This window comes from Podarcis erhardii, assembly GCF_964252035.2.
Source record: "Podarcis erhardii genome assembly, chromosome: 4".
Lineage (NCBI taxonomy): Eukaryota > Metazoa > Chordata > Lepidosauria > Squamata > Lacertidae > Podarcis > Podarcis erhardii.
Window position 1 is genome coordinate 13,686,020 of NC_138508.1, and position 17,985 is coordinate 13,704,004.

Consider the following 17,985-nt stretch of genomic DNA (forward strand, 5'->3'; position numbering starts at 1 on the left):
TGGGGGATTAGAATGGAAAAGGAGATCTTCAGTATTTTGGAAGGAAGAATGCCATGCGATTAAAGCTACGGACGTTTATGTAAAGGAAACAAAAGTGGCAGCTTGGAAATGAGCAATGAAGTCTTACACTGGGAAGAAGAACTAATTCTTGGAAATGAATTTAAACATGTGCAGGGAACTAAATTCAAAAAGCATTTGGGGAAATGTTAAAAGAAAAGAAAATGGATCAGCACTCTTTTCAAGATGGATCCACGTTACTTTATCCACAACCAAAGCACTTTCAAAGACCGAACAGCTGCTCAGTTTATGTCTTTTATTGTGATTAAAGCAAATACAAAGCATTTGTTACACTCTGTGAATCGAAATAGATTACATAACAAATGGGTAACAACCTCCCCCTTTTCACGGCGCCTTCAAGCATTTGGGAACGTCATTTGTTTTTCAGCTTCTACACAGTTGACTTTTTAATTGCTAACATTTAATTTTACATTCTCAAACACACCTTGAGACAAAAGGTTCACATCATTTTATACATCATGGAAAAAGAAGCCAGGTTTCTGGGCAATCCTTCAATACAAATAGCAAATTAATGTCGGGTTGCTGGGTGTGTACGCCACACGTTTTACAGATATTTGATAACCCTGGTTAAAATGCTTTGGTTAATTATGATTCTACCAGCCACAGCTCTGAACTGTAAAGCATACATGAGGATTCGATTTATTTCAGTGAGTTCAACAACAGCCATGATGGAGTCTGACATCAACACACCCAAATGTTGGAGAGCTTTTATCCTTACATAGGAAAAGTGAAACAGTACAAGCAGAAGAATAAGAAAAGAAATGGGGGGGGGGCAGTCAAGGTATGGAACGGGAACCTATATAAATAGATTTCTATCCCCCACCCCCTTTAAAACAGGTTTGGAGAACCTCTGGCCTTCCGAATACTTCCAGACTACAATTCCCATCACCTCTCAGCCCTGGTCATGCTCTCGCTAGGGCTCATGGGAGTTGGAGTCCAACAACATCGAAAGCGCCACAGGTTGCCCTGCCCTGTTTTTAAAGGACTACACACTTATCACAGTATGTGTACCACCCTTTCAGATTACTGTCTTTTTCATCATTTGCACAGAAGGTAATTTTGCTCTTCTTAACAGTTTTACATACATTCTGGTTGAAAAACCCACTTATCATTATACAAGTCTCTAATGTGGAGTGCCATTTTAACCTGCTCTGCCTGTTGCAGCAACTGTAACACACTGTGCCAGGAGCTGTATCATTCTTTTTTAATTGCATCTGCATTGCTCCATTCATTTCTTAATACTCCAACCTGAATTGCAATACAAACGAAGCAATGAAAATAAAATGAAAACGAATAGGGATGTTTAATATGATGGATGCGCCACCTCCTGTCTTCAGCTACAAATCTATAGATAGGCCATGGTCCACCTGAATGAAGCTTTCGAGTCACTGGTAGTCCATGGACCACTGTTTGAGAAATCTTGACCTATCACAACATAGCATGAAGCTCTCTTGACACAACTGTGCGACTCAGAATTTCAGGTTCAAAGCAGCTGCATGCATTCCTTGTGACTCCCTTCTATAACAATCTGTTAAGGATTCTTTAGCTGCAATTCCTGCACTGCAGGGGGTTGGACTACTAGATTATCCTTGGGATTCCTTAGACCTCTTCAATTCTATTATTCTATCATAAAGGCTCCTTTAAATGGATCTCTGCTTTTCTCTCTTTCTGTCTTGCCTCACTGAAATTCCTCCATTGTATTTCATTCAGTTTTTCTTCACTCCCTCCATCTTTTTCTCACTTTGGACTGTGAAGCCCTCTTCTCTTTCAAGGACGTGAAGCGACTTTTAATCATTTTTTTGCTTAGGAATTTTAAAGAGGTTATTTTATTTTAGATTTTGGAAAGAGAATTTCCCATGGTGAGATCTGAGAAAAATAGCACCCTGGAGAATTTTGGACTTTGCTGCCTGCAATAATGGATGGAGAATATTGCCACCATGGCTATTAGCCATTCATTCATTTACTATCTGAGGAATGATCATAACTTAACGGTAGAACATTCTTGCATGCTGAAAGTTCCAGGTTCAATCCCAGGAAGGACTGGAAATGTAGGACTAGAACTGCTGTCCTACATTTGCTACGCTAGAGGGACTAATGGTCCGGGCTCAGTTATAAAGCAGATCCCTATGTTTCCAATATCCCATGTCATGGTGGAAATCAGACCAAGGAAGTCACACTACAGGTTCCAATTTAAACAACTGGGGGAATGGAAGGAGCTCAAACGCAATTAAATGCAACCAAAAGCTCAAGAGAACAAGGCAGCCGTTCCTCCACCACTGGATGTCATAGTGGTTCAACCTCAAGGATTGATGGCACTAAGCCTCTGAATGCAAGTTGCAGGACAGTGTGATTGTCCCTATGTTCTGTAAAAGAAGTGGGCTTCCTGGAGTCATCTGGCTGGCTGCTGAGCTGAGTGTTGAACCAGAAGGGCCTTTGGCACAACCTCTTTTTCTGCTCTTAAGATAGCAGGAAAGCATGTCTGAGGAGGGTGTTCCACATATTGGGCAACCACCATAGGGAATACCCTCTCATAGAGAAGATATGCACATTCCCCAAAGCATCTGGGAATTATGCATAATGGCCAGGGGGGGATGCACAAAACCCAGTCAATATGCACATATTCCCTAAGACAGGGTTGCTATATCTCAAAAAGTTGAGCTTTTTAAGGAAAACACCTGAGCTTTTTCTTTTTTCTTCAAAAATGCCAAAAAAGAGCGATTTTTCGATTGACTTGCCTAAGATCCAGGACAAAGTGGTGCCTTCTGGATTTCTGCACTGAACTAGATGAGCTTTGGGGTCCCTTCCAACCTTTGCAATTCTATAATTCACATTTCCCGAGGCCTGTTGAAGACTCTGTATATTGACCAGGGAATGGGCAGAATTCCCTCTTCATGGATGGATTATGTGCACATTCTCCATTGTGCCTGGTGAAGGTGTCACTGGGACTCAGGCCAGTTGTTGCCATAAGATGCCTTGAAGGCCCTTGTGGTGGAAGAGTGGAACAAAATACTGCAGGATACCCTTATTCTCAGATATCACCAAGCAAAGAAAATAGAGGAAACATTAAAAGGGAGAAAAACAAGCTTCCTTGTGAACACCGTAAGTAAAAGCCACCTCCTTGTGGCTTCACCACAGAGAAACTGAATGAGGAAGCCTCTGCTCATTAAAGATCCCTGTGTGAGCATTGACATTCTCATTCTTCATGGCTAAAATCTACATTTGTCTTTCGACTCTCCATCCCCCCCTTTTATTCCCCCCCCCACCGAATCAAAACCCCCTCCAGTGTTGCCAGAACACTGCTGCTTGATTAGTTTCAGATAATCAGCAATCACTCCAAATGAATTTACATGATGAAGGATCCCAATGTTTGCGGCAAGCAACAGGGTTATTTTCTGCGAGACGCAGTGCTCCATCAGCTCATGCAACTTACGCAAGCGAATAAGAAATTGGCTGCTATCAATAAGTAGGAAACGGTGGGGAGTTTCTCTTTAACAGCCCATTTTCTACTCTTCCGTTTTCATTTGTTCTTTATGTCGCCATAACATTGCTACATACGTACGCACACGTACGCACACACACACCACTGCATAATCAAGTAATCAAGCACACATTGCATGGTGAAATCCACTGCTCTGGGGTTTGTTTTTTAGAATTCAGTATCTAGCTAGAGCTAAGCCTCTAAATCAGGTATAGGCAAACTTGGCCCTCCCAATGTTTTGAGACTACAGTTCCCATCATCCCTGACCACTGGTCCTGTTATGAGAGCTGAGTTTGCCTATGCCTGCTCTAAATAGTGAGTTTTTAATTTACCAAATCAGTGGCTTTCATACTCTCTAGTGTCCCATGGCTGCCGAGAAACTTGTGCATATCCACCCAGGACCCTATGTTCATTGCTGAGGATTCTGAGGACACAAGGGTGCACACTTGGTTCATGCAGGACGTTGACGAGGCCACTTTTAATTGAATGGGGTCCTCAGTACATTCACAACACTTCCCTGCAGTTTTGCACAGAAAGGTCATTAGTGGCAAGCACGATGTATTTCGCGACATGCTCCCCTTCTGCAGTTCCAAGGGACCCCAGGCCTGAACCCTGAAAGCACAGCTTGAAAATTGGTGCAATGGTTTGACGGCAACGTTATATAGACGAGGTTTGGATAGGCAACATGCCAAGTGCAACAAACTATGGTTTATTGGAGCGGAATAAGCTGCAAGTTTGAAAGCATGCCTTCCCCTGCACAGTGTGTCTAATTGCAGTTCAGTCTCCCATTTCTGCTGAACCACAGTTCCCCCATGACATCCAGCTTGTGGTTTAAGTTAGAGCTAGGCCAAACATTTTGGGCTGAGCTTTTGCAGCCATTGGGGAGTGTGCATGTGAACCAAAGTGGGTGGGAGGGCTGCCACAGAAAGTTTCAGGAGGTGCAGTGGCAGCTACTGCTTAAGAACATAAGAAAGGCAGGATCAGGCCAATGGCCCATGTAGCCCAGCATCCTGTCCTCACAAAGGCCAACCAGGTGAAAGCAGGATCTGAGCACAACAATTCTCTCCCCCATTTGAAGTTTACCTTAATGTTGGGAAGCGACCTGGAGGTTATTCTCTTGCTGTTTAAAGTATTAAAAGTTCTGTGTCCACTTGTAGCTCCATGAGCCTGGCAGTCCATTCTGGAATGCCCATGAGAACTACAGTCACATCCACATTTAAAGCACAGGTATTTCCCCTCAAGAATCGTGGAAACAGTACTGGGCTCCAATCAGGGCTACAATTCCCAGCACCCTAAACAAACTACAGTTCCCAGGTTTCTTCAGAAGGAAGCCATGTGCTTTAATTGTATGGTATGGATGAGACCCCAGCGGGGTTGACTGGCCCTTTCTGCACATTGACCAAAAGCATGGAGGGGATCCTGGTCTTGCCCAGCACCACTGCCACTGCCATTCTGGCTGTCCACGCTACATCAGGAGGAGCTTTAGCCACCTGCTCATTTACCTGTGTAGAGTTCCTCTACATCACGAGGGATGCTGACTGGGCCAGAGTCTCTCTTCACGAGGCATTCCATTCCTGCACTAATTTGTGACACATTCTCTCTCCCCCCCCCCCAATTCTCCACATTTCAGTTGGCTCTTATGAAAATTCGTTAGGAATTTAGTGTGATTTCCCCCTCTTATGCACGTCAGTTTGTGCGTGTTATTTTAAACAACACATGCATTTTTAGGAACAGTTTGTCCCAATATATGCATTTTGGTACACATTACAGTGGACGCTCGGGTTGGGAACGTGATCCGTGTGGGATGCATGTTTGCAACCCGCAGCGTTTGCAACCCACGCCTGCACACATGCGGGTTGCGATTCGGCGTTTCTGCGCATGCACAACTGCTGAAACCTAGAAGTAACCCATTCTGGCACTTCCGGGTTTTGGCGGTCCGCAACCTGAAAAAACGCAACCTGAAGTGGCTGTAACCTGAGGTATGACTGTACTTGTCTGGAGAATTTGCATTGCAATGTTCAGAGAGGCGCAAACATTTTGCCTCGGTTCATGTGTCATTTTGGAATGTACATAAATGCAAACTGAATCGAATTCTCCCCTGTCCCTAAACTCAGGACAGAAAGCAGGAACATGTACCTTCAGGCTGGCCTCTACTGGACACAAAACAATGTTGGGCTAGATGGATCTTTGATCTGATTGAGTAAGTTTAATTGTTGAATATTTACGTAGGATCACATGGAATGAGGCAGAAGCCTATGTGCCTACATTAGTATTTGAGCAGAAGCCCCTTCTGATGCAATTTGATCATGCAGATCTTGAGAGAGCACAAGTGGAAGGGGTGGTGACACCCAGGTACATGAGGGAAGAAGGGGAGGAGGGATAGCTTGTTCTTTCTCTGACAAACCACAGCTTGTTGGACATGGAGCATCGGAAACCAGCCAACATGATAGTTGGGGGCGGGTGGGCGGGGAAACTGATCAGGTGGTGTTAAAAATGCATCGCCCAGATTCCTCATCTCCCCTGGGGGACAGGGTCTCCCTTTCTTTCAATCTCAAAGAAGGGCAAACATCTGAATTCTGCAATATTTGCTAGAAGCCTTTTCTTTCCTAAACAGAAATGCCGAAATGTCTTTTATAGTATAAATATAGAATAAACGGTCGCTTCCTGTTTCCTCAGTGGAAATAATTGTTCTCCTCCCCTCTGCTGAATTAGGGCCAGATTGCATCCTTCCTTCCATGTTAATGAGCACCTGATTAGTGTGTCGTGCTAATAAGGCCAAGGACACAGGTCTGATTCTCATACAGGTGCTGGGGGAAGTTGAAGGCACACGAATCCACTGCTTTGCTGAAGCTGAGCAGGGTTGGGTTGAGGTGTAACTGCTTGGAAACCACATTTAGACCATGTTGGTTTCCATGACGGGGAAAAAAGAGGGATATATTGATGGCTGGTGAATTGGATAGCAGGTAGATGTGTATTTCCTGGCTTATATTCATGCATCTTCAAGTTTGGAATTATTCTTTTTTTATAAGAAAAAAAGCACACTATGGCAATAATATAATCACAGTATGGGGCAGGGAAACAGTTCCAAGAGGACATGTGCCTTGCACGGGATCACACGATATTTTCCAACACCAAACCATGCTGTCATAACAGTGCAACTTTGACTGAAAAGCGTTATTCAAACACCAAACACCTGATAGTTGCAGAATAAGCAGCAGCCACAGGCTTACATTGTAGAAAGCAGGGTCATATGCAGCAAAAAAATACACTGAGTTATTAAAATTAAGGTCTTAATGGTTGGGAACCTATCTCTGGAACCCCAACTGCTGTTGCTTCAAGACGAGAGTTGATCTTGAAGAGGCAATTGCAGATCCAGGGTGAGGAACTGTCTCCAGCATAAAGCTATCCCATACCACACCCCACCCTCAGCTAACCTTACTCAAAGGGTTATTGTGAAAATAAAATTGGGGTGATGGGGGAGAGAACAAACTATGCCACCCTGAGCTTGATTACTAAAGAGAAAAAAGGTCTCATCAACAGGCTCTCTCAACTAAAGCATCTTCCAATGTGTACCAGTCCAGGGCTTGAGTAGTAATTTCTTTCTGGGACTGAAAACAACGACAACATCCTTGCAGAAATCTGGTGGTCTAGGCCAGCCTGGTGCCCTGCAGATGTTGCTGGACTACAACTCCCATCAGCCCCTGAGGCTCGTGACATGGTGGCTCAAATTGGCTGTAGCCCTCTCTACAGAACAGGGTTGTTGTGCTGTGTGAGAGGAGCTAGCTGTGCAATCTGGGTGGGATTCTGCATCTATGGAAGTGTAGGCCAGTGATCAAAGCCTATGCTCATTGTTTTCACATAATTCTAGCAGGGTAATATTGCCCGAGGGGTTTGGTTTGGATGGGAAAGAAAGATTTCAACAGCTGTGTATACCTCGGGTTACAGACGCTTCAGGTTACAGACTCCGCTAACCCAGAAATAGTACCTTGAGTTAAGAACTTTGCTTCAGGATGAGAACAGAAATCGCACGGCGGCGGCGCAGTGGCAGCAGCAGGAGGCCCCATTAGTGAAAGTACGCCTCTAGTTAAGAACAGTTTCAGGTTAAGAATGGATCTCCAGAACGAATTAAGTTCTTAACCCGAGGTACCACTGTATCTGACAGAGAGATCACGAAGCTGCGTACTCCTAAAATAATGGCTTTCGGGGTTGGAAATAATTAGTAGACCCTAAAGAAGGGCAAGTATGTCACTGTTAGGTATATCTGATTATTATTTTTTTAAAGCCCTGGGAATTTTACCAACCACTAACCCTCAAAATATCCTTCCTTATATTTGTTTTAACATATAGCTCTAGCTGACTTTTATTTCTGGATCCCTCATGTACTCATTAGCCTGGATAAACATTTCACTTGTATTTACAGGAAAAGAAAAGAAAAGCATTTATTTTTTAAGAGAGTTCACAGCAAAACTCAGCATCAGTTGCTACTTAAACAACACATTACAACATGCAAGCAAAAACCGCTCAACAGTGAACTGTAAATATTAATAACAATGGAATTGCCTGGAGAAGCGAAAGAACAGAGGTTTCTGGTTAACTTTTGAACCATTCAGGAAGCATAGTAAAAAAATACTGTAGCAGTGAATTAGTGATAAGAAGAAGAAGGGGGGAAAAATACAACCTTGGTCATTTCTCCCTCTTGTGAGCGATGCGTTAGGCTAAACTGCAAACATGCACTTAGCTCTATCAAACTGCAGAAAATTGTTCTCTCCCCCTCTCTAGTTTCATTATCGAAACAAGCAAAGCAGAATTTGGCCAGCAGCACCTCCATGCTTGGACAGCGCATGGAACGCACATTCCATACCTCAAGGTTGTCATGGTTACCATGCGAAGCGGCATTGAGGACTTGCAGTAATGATCATGTTTGTTTGCTTAAAAATGCACAGGGCTACACGAGAGAATAACTGCAGCGAATGTGGCTGGGGTGGGGATGGGGGAGGTTGAAACCGATCGTGGAGATGATTTGGCGTCGGCTAAACCATTGGCTGTCCAAAGATTATGTATCCCACAATATATAGACACTGTGAGAGTGGCAAGATGCAGATGGGTAGATCATAGAAACATGCCTGGTATGAAATCAGACAATGCATCCATCCAGCTCAGTATTGTATAGTCTAGGAGTAGGAAACCTTTTTCCACCTGAGGACCATGACTCTAGGGAAACTTCTAGTGGCTGGTGTGGCCAGAGGCAGAAGCGAGTGGATCAATTAATACACACACCCCTTTGTACAGTAAGCTACTTTCTGTACACCCCCCTCTGCATCCTCCATCAGGCGAGTGAGACGCATTGCTGGAGTCCAAGAACATATTCCTGCTTGGGGGGGTGGGAATCACCCAAGGAAAGGGCAACTCAGGGTGTATTCTGGGGAGGGTTTTAAGGGCCACAGGGCCCCCTGATGCTACTCTGGTCAACTCTGACTGGCAATATAGTGAGACTCACACAAATCTTCCCAAGTACGGAAAGAACCACATCTTCCATGACGAAGGTTTATCCACCACCTGCATATCCACCAGGCAGAGGGCCTTCTCGGTAGTGGCACCCGCCCTGTGGAACACCCTCCCACCAGATGTCAAAGAGAAGAACAACTGCCAGACTTTTAGAAGACATCTGAAGGCATCCCTCTTTAGGGAAGCTTTTAATGTTTAACAGACCACTGTATTTTAATACTCTGTTGGAAGCTGCCCAGAGTGGCTGGTGAAGCCCAGACAGATGGGTGGGGTATAAATAATAAATTCTATTCTATTTGGACATATAGGAAAGGGATTTCCTTGCTTATTGTATCCAGGCAGGGATTCTGACCCAATCAGGGTTCCACCCGTCATGGAGGATTTCCACTCATATAAACCAGTAAATTTAAACACACACACAAACACAGAATCAACCACTTGCCTTGGGGCTGGCCTACATGCCCCAACGAAGGGGTGCCAACTTGAACAATATATTGGGGTGGGAGCAGGCAAGCCCCACCCCACATAATCAATCACAAGATGCACAGCATTTGAATGGCAATGTCTGTCAACTTAGGGGCGGCCCCCTCAAGTATTTTCTTGGGGGGTGGCAAAGGAACCTCACTCCCTAAGGGTTGGCTCCTATGCTCCCGTGGGATTCACAGAGATCAAACCAGGGCCCTGCCTCTCAGACTCAACAACCTCATTGAGAAACTGGGCAGGGGAACGAGGTACAGATATGTGTTTCTGCTTTCAGACCTCAGTCGTCATAGCATACTTGGTGGTTATACAGAGCATAATGCAAACAGGAAGTTGCATTGCTCCAGGTTGTTCCGATGACAAAGGCTCTCCAGGGTATCAGGCTTTTTCTTGTCACCTGCCACCAGGTGAGGAAGCCAGGGATGGAACCAGGGATCTTTTGCATCTTGTGCTCTCCTTATCTTGTAATTGGAGGTAGGAATGGATGGAACTGCCTATCTTGTGAATTGCTCATGTGTTCACTCACAACTTGAATGCCATTCCATTTCTGCATTAATTTGTGACACATTCTTTTTTTCCAAATTCTCCACATTTCAGTCGGCTATTATTAAAATTCGTTAGGAATTTAGTGCGATTTCTCTCTCTTATGCATGTCAGTTTTGTGTGTTATTTTCACTAACGCATGCATTTTAAGGAACAGTTTGTCTGAATATATGCATGACTTGTCTGGAGAATTTGCGCTGTGACGTTCAGAGAGGTGCAAACTTTGAAAGACGGCTTTGCCTTGGTTCATGTGTCATTTTGGAAAGCACATAAATGCAAACTGAATTGTACCCGGTCCCTAAACTGAGGACAGAAAGCAGAAACAGGTATCTTCAGGCTGGCCTCTACTGGACGCACAAAATGCTGGGCTAGATGGATCTTTGAACTGATCAAGTAAGTTTAATTGCTGAATATTTACATTGGATCCCATGGCAAGAACATAGGTGCTTTCTTCCCCTGAAGCACATTAAAAGCATTATTATGAAATACAACTGCATAATAACATAGCAGGCATTGGTGGGTAAACTTTGTTACATAATTTGTGGACGGTCCACTCGAGCTTCATTGAAATTTAATCTAATTTAGGGCTGTTGCTTTTTGTTTCTGCTTTTAAAAAAGGGTTGGGTCCAGGTTAGGTTAGTTGTACTTGCATCTCATTAAAATCAACGGGGTGTAAACTGAGTCATGACTGTCTTTTTTCTCATTGCTTTGAATGGGCCTTAAGTCCATTCAGATTCCTGTCCGGATCCAACAATAGCATTTTCCCCAAATGCATTCAGAAAAACATTCTGCTCCTTTCCAAACACATGACAATATATTGCCAAAGCTTCACATTATTTAGTATTTCTCATCTACAGGTTGCAAAAATTCATTACACAAGCAGGCAAACTTTCAGTAGCGATTTCGTATAGCATCAAGAAAGCTGCAAAAAAGCAAAGATGATGTACACACACACACACACACACACACACACACACACACAAAGTCAGTAGGAGAGAAGGAAGCTGAAGGCTGACTTTCTAGCTCCCAATCCAACCACTGGCACACACCGCCTTTTGTTTCTTATTGCGCAAACTGAACAACATGAAAATATTCACACCAAAATAAGTAGCACTACATTTAAGCAGGTTCACAAGCCGGTGCCCACAAATCTTGTGTTTAGAGCACTGAAAGTTACTCTAAAAGAAGGCATAAGATCTTCTCCCTTTCCAGCAGGCAGAAGTGAACAAAAATGAATAAAAGGATTTTGTTTGTCTGTCTGTCTGTCTCAGGGATTGATCGTATCTCTTGCACTCATGAGAATCCCCCTACTGGCTGGCAGTGGTCCCTGTTCCAGTGGGAAACACCTACCAAGGCAAGTCATATCTGCAAAAAGAGAGAGAAGTCACTAGGGCCGATATCGTAAAGGGAGCTAGAAGACAGTGGCAACTAACAGGGCTGCAGCGCTCTGGCTGGGCTCTCTCCTAATGCAAAACAAAAATGCTTTTTCTGGGAAAGCTTAGGTCCACCAGCTTTGTATTCTGACAATACCCCAGAAGTTTAATTGTTCAAGGGAGGAATGGATTGCATTGGCTATTATAGGGCATGGTACCCTAAGGTTACCAGATTTTTTCCCAATGAATCCAGGGACACTTTTCAACTTCCTACTAAATAGATGGATTTTGTCAGGGGACTGATTTGTAAATTCGGGGGCTATCCCCGGGAAACAGGGACGTCTGGTAACCTTATGGTACCCAGCGCTGGCCAGATTAGTTTCACAGTGGGGTGTTGGCAGTCCTGACCTCAGCGCACCACCCAGGTAAATTGCAATGAGGTTGGTGTTGGGAAGATAGCTCCATGACTTCATGGCATCCCACAGGTCCCTACTGGTGGCAGCCATTTCCTCCTCGCTCAAATTCTCTGGCAATATCAGAAGCCAATCCCAGACCTGCATTTGCAGCCAAACACCTCGCTCCATCCAGAATGTGAAGTGCCCGCTTCCGAACATCTAAACCACATGGGCAGAGTCATCAAAGAGCTATGATGGGATGCAGCTCCCTGGTGACTGTACACTCAGGGTGATTAAATGGCTCCTTTGCTTTCGCGTCGGAGAATAATGATATGAAATTATCATTGGTTTTTTAACTTTCCCACAAGCCTTTCCAATGTGGGTTCAATATTAGCGTGCAAAATGGAAGACTTTCGTTTGAGGGAATGGCTAATAACAAGAGAGCACTCAGATGTGTATTCACGGGGGGAGGTTATTATTATTATTATTTTATTTTAAAAAATGGCTTGGGCTCTCTAAACAAATAATTCATAGCAACTGAACAAAACCTTTCTCAAGGTTCTTGGGGAGAAGGTAGGGTGTCAAGGTCCCATGCACTCAGCAGAGAGCTGCCAGAAGCAAATATTATTGTGGGGTTTGTCATAATGTATCTGTGTCATGTTCCTGTCATTCTTAAATGCTGAAAACTAGTGCAGGGGGGAAGGGTATATGTGTCATGTGCATATGTAGGAGATGTGCATTTTTTGGGTGGTTTATAGACTATTGCTCTTCAGTGGTCCAAAGAATCAGGGTGACCACATGCATATGAACGGCACAAGAAACTCATAGTTGATTGAGGTTGCTTGTACTTTGAAGCTGGGCCTAAGTGAGCTGACTGAGCAGATCGTTAGAGACAGATGCGGAATCAAATCTGCATTATCTCTGCATAATAGATCTCTGTGCAGTTGCTCCCACAGCGGGTTATAAAAACTGAGACAGCAGTCTGAAGAGGGAAGTACTTTTGCTGTTGATACAGAAGCAAAGGGGAGGAAAAGCCCCCTCCATTCTGCCCCAAACTAGGTGTGCATATTTCAGATATGCAAGACGAAAGATTGCAACGGGCAAGAGATCCCACAGAGGCAACAACTTGGAGGTGAGTGTCGCCCAACGTGTGAGCCTTGGGTTGAGGGACCGATACGAAAGTAGGGTGAGTAGAAGTCCCAAGGATGTGGTACTAACTCAGAGGCATATCAGGAGTGCCAGGGGGCAAATTTGGGAACAGGAGCTGCCATGTTGTCTTCAAGCTACATATTTGCAAGGACAACTCTTCCACAACAACCTGCCCATGTTTTAAGATCAGCAGGTGAGACCCTACGCAGGATGAAGCACACAGCGTGGAGCTCTGGGAAATGGCCTTTCCAGTCATCATTCCTTGCATGCAGATCTCCCTCTCTACTACCTTTCCAGTATCGTTTTAGTTGGCTGGTTAAAATGTACCTTTTTTCAGAGGGCATTTGAAGGAGGAGGAACCTGATTAGATCAATGGATTAGCTGCTGCTGCTGCTAGTAAATTGCTTCTTTAGCCAATTAAGAGTCATTGTGTTATGTTTTCCAAGGGCTGTGTTATATTAGATACCTGAAGCATTCTTTTAGTCTTATTTGCCTGTGCTGTCAAGTTGCCTTTTTATATGCAAAGGAAGGCATATAAAAGCATCCAAATAAATGAGAAAGTGTCGTGCAGAATGCAGTGCCCAGCAGAATAACAGGAAAATCCACGATATTCTGCAAGGAGCTGGGCTGGGAGAAAGAGGAAGGGGAAGAGAAACTGGGGCTGACTTTTGAGGCAGAGAACAGGGCAGGAAAATATTGAGGCTTTGGTAGCCAGTGGGAAGCAGTGGTGGGTCAGGGTTATTACAAGCCACTGAGGTTGCACCTGTTGTCTACCCCTGTCATAATACACAGTGTGACCCATTGGGCTAACCATTAATTACGCGGAAGAGAAGGTGATGCACCTCCTGTTTCCTGATGATTTTGAGAGTCCCTATGTAATGAGACTGCTCCACTGTTCATGCACTGCCAACATTCTAATAATGGCATTAAAATTGTGCTTCCTGAACCAAGTAATCAATCAGAGGCACTCAATAAAGGCGGATATCTGACCTGGTATAGTCATCCTCGACAAGCATGTGCTTTGGGATAGGCGAATATCTTCCTGGTGAGATGGGAGCCAAAGATGCCTTGTATTCTAAAGTGCCGTTGTTGCCTGAAGACAGTATATGGTTTTCCATTGGCGGGGAATAAGCTGCAGGTTAAAAACAAACAAATGAGTTGTGATTACCTTGGGTTACATACGCTTCAGGTTACTTACGCCGCAGGTTACAGACTCCGCTAACCCAGAAATAGTACCCCGGGTTAAGAACTTTGCTTCAGGATGAGAACAGAAATCGTGCTCTGGAGGCGCGGCGGCAGCGGGAGGCCCCATTAGCTAACTGTTAAGAACAGTTTCAGGTTAAGAACAGACCTGCAGAACGAATTAAGTTCTTAACCCGAGGTACCACTGTAGTGGGATTTGAACACTGCACAGCTCGTTGTGGCAGAACTCATTTTATTTAAATGGGGATGGATCCCATTTAAGTCACTTTGGAATGAACGGGGCATGTTCGCCGTGACTGAACTCAAGCCCAACTGATTTCAGGGGGAGCTAAGTGCAGCTGACTTTCCCGGGATGCAGCTCAACATTTCTGTTCCGACCTTTTGTTAAACAGGCAGCCAAGCCTTCAGAGAAATTGGCAAATATGAAAGCAATTCAACAGTTGGCTACCTCAAACACAATAAAGCTGGCACCACACAAAATGATCCCCTGAAGGGTTTCCTGCTTCCTTCTACCCCTCTAGCACCCTGAGATAGGGGCATCTGGAGCCAGTCTCAGTAGGTGACCTCAAAAAGCAGGCCGGTTCAAATGAGACAAAACTATTGTGACTAAGGTTTGGGAATAGGCAAGGGCATCCCATTGCTTGTTACTGCAAAAGAGGTCACACTTCTGCAGGCGTTAAAACCGAATGCTTCCAAAAGGTATGAGCTACATGTGAGAGTTCAAATCCAGTGCTTTCAATTTGTTTTTGTCCATCAAGATGAATGGTCCTCCCACATCTTCCCATCCTGAGCTCAGGGTCTTTCCCTATTTACCAGGGATTGAGTTTTTAGTTTTTCAGATGAAGTCACTTTAAAAACACAGCATCTGAAGAGTACAGCAGTGCTTCCCAAATTTGGGTCTCCACCTGTTTTTGGACTACAGTTCCCATCATGTCTTGCTAGCTAGGGATAATGGGAATTGAAGTCAAAAACAGGGTAGAACCTGAACCAATGGATTCCAATTACAAGAAAGGAGATTCTGACTCAGGAAAAACTTTCCCGACAGTAAGTCCCGACACTGACTCCATCTGGAGGTGGTGGACTCTCCTCCATTGGAAGTTTTTAAGCAGAGGTTGGATGGCCATCTGTCATGGATGCTTTAGCTGAGATTCCTGCATTGCAGGGGGTTGGACTAGATGACTCTTGAGGTCCCTCCCAACTCTACAATTCCATGGTTCTATGACATTAAGAATGAGAGACAGGCAATTACTTACGATGGGTAATGTCTGGTGGGCCATAGGGATCAGTCATGTAAATGGTGGTGGGCTTCCCAACTTTTAAATAAACTACGTCGGATGTATTCTTCAATATTGCTACTGCTTCTTCATGTGTTACTTCTTCTAAACAGTAATTATTTACCTAATGGGAGTAAAGAGATGGATGCATTAGGCTGGTCACAAACTAAAATGCTACCTGTTCACATGCTAATCAAGGAATTCAATATACGGTGCCAATTAGATTATACAGGTGAGAAGGTTTACAGCTTTAGAGGAATTCCCATTTAAAACTCAGAAGCCCCTGGATAAAGAATAATGGTTGAATGCTTGGATTCTAATTTAAAGGGCTTGTGTACAAGTTTCAAAATGAATATAGTTCCCTAACGTCCTTTGCTAATCACAGGACAGCTTGGTTTATTGAATGAGACCAGGACGGCAATTTGAATGAGAGAACACTGATGGGATCTCAAAGCATTTCACTACAAGATGGTAATGCTTTGCAGCACACATGGGCAAATTGTTCTAGCACTCATATTATAAATAGATTCTGCTCTTTATCCACCAAAAGGATGCACACACAGTTCAGAGTTACAAAAGTTGTGTGCCGCTCCCACTCTCTGGGCGTCCAGGTATTCCTGGTATTGAGACACTGCAGAGCCTGTTGTAGTTTTAAGAAATATGTATTTACACCCTCAGTCTGCATGGAAGGAGTCCAGAGCTTACAGCATGGTGCTTTAAAGAGGGGCTTGTCCCCCACAGCATTGCAGCCAGCCTGCCCAAGATGGATCCCAGTCTCTCTATCTCTTTCCAGCAACCCTTGCTTAAGACCATAGGAGCCAACTCCTAGGGGCTGTAGAGGTTTCCACCCCCACAATAAAATATCTGATGGGCATTCCCATTCAAAGTATGTGTGTGCAGAGCATCATGTGATCAATTATGCAGGGCGGGGCTTACCTGGGCCCCCACAATATTTCATTCAAATTGGCACCCCTGCTCAAGACTTCCTTTTCCTGTTACCTCACACCCAGTTACCCTAGCACTTTCTAACCTTCACACCTCAGGGCAATGGGGAAGGACAGTTCTCACGTATTGCCAATGGCCCTTCACACCCCAAATAATCAAAATCCTACCATTTCTATGAGTTTAGCCCCCCCCAATATACAACAGTAGCTTACAATCTTCTTTTTCATTAGTTCATTGCACTTTCCCCCAAGGAGAAAAACTCAGCACCCATGGTACTCCCTCACTTCCGTCTTTTATATTAACAACAGCCCCGTGAACTGAGTTAGGCCAAGGGATTGTAACTTGGTAGAAGGTTTCCTATGGAGCCAGTGAAGTGCCTTCAGCTATTTGGGACCCATCCCTGATCATAGGCCATGCTGGCTGGGATTGGTGGAAGTTGTAGCTTGCAACATCTGTAGGGCAACTCATTGGCTACTCCTGGCCTAGAGAATGGTTTAACTCTGGGTCAGACTAAGCACATGTGGACAAAGTTGGATCTCCCCAACTTGGCTGGTCTCAGCTGCTCTAGGGAGATGAGGTATACAGAAAATAAATAAATCATCCCCCACATTAATTCTTCACTGGGTATTTTTTGTGTGTGTGTGTGTGTGTGTGTGTGTGTGTGTGTTAGGTGCTGGCCATTTTAATCTAATCTGGAAGATCTTCAGTCTTCCTCTCAAGAGCCCCTCCAAGCAAATTTTGCCCGAATTCAATAAAATCAAGCCGCCCGAATGTTGGGAGGAAGGGAACAGCGGAAGTGAGGCATCTAATCATAAGCCTGCATTTTTATCAAAGCTTCTATATATTTCAATCAAGGCTTGTATTTAAAAATGAGCTTAAAAAAAAGGATTTTCAAATGTTTCATGCCAGGCAAAAGACCAGCTGCCTAAAAGAACCTTGGCAAGATGTTTTTCCTCCTAAGACAAGAAGGGCCCCATTGATTTATAGCAGGAAAAACAATTCTCAAAGTCATAAAAAGGGAGAATTACATATGCTGCCCCAAGGCTGAGAAAACACCATTAGGAATGGGGAAGATAATACTAATGTGCCTCCCAGTAAAATGAGCCAGATCTTCTTTCTAAGGTTGAAAGGCCAGGAGCAATGGGGAGAAACATTTAGCTGGAAAGAGAACATTTTTGGGGGAAGTCTTTTTCTAAAGCTGTTTCTTAAACTAAGAGAGTTAAAAAAGGTTAAAATGTGTTAAATGTTGGAAAGGCAACTGGCTTGGCAGAAGAAGCAGCTTCTTCCTATTTTATTTTGAGGCTGGAGAGGAGGGGGAAAGGGGGAGGTGCAAACTGAAGAGGCTTCTTTTAAAAGCTGTGTTTTATTGAGTTCCTTCCTTTTTACTTTGAAAAGCTTTATTCTTTTAAGAGGCTACCTATGATAAATGTATGAAATATATTAGCTTAAATATATTGGCTTAAATGTAATTATGCAAAGGATTTAAGGAATGCTAGATTCTTATTTCATATGGTTGTAAGAGTTGTATTTATCCTGAAATTAAGTCAGCCACCAGCCCCCCC

General features: G+C 44.0%; 1 protein-coding gene across 1 annotated transcript in view; it reads right to left on the minus strand.

Moving 5' to 3' along the window:
* The window catches only part of DLG2 (discs large MAGUK scaffold protein 2), an 880,772-nt gene that overhangs the window by 183,896 nt on the left and 678,891 nt on the right, over window positions 1-17,985 (minus strand). Inside the window, exons 14-15 of the mRNA XM_081859540.1 lie at window positions 15,458-15,602; window positions 13,992-14,133 (exon numbers count right to left, since the gene is read on the minus strand). Coding sequence (XP_081715666.1) covers window positions 13,992-14,133; window positions 15,458-15,602 — 287 coding nt within the window. The remainder of the gene's footprint in view (window positions 1-13,991; window positions 14,134-15,457; window positions 15,603-17,985) is intronic.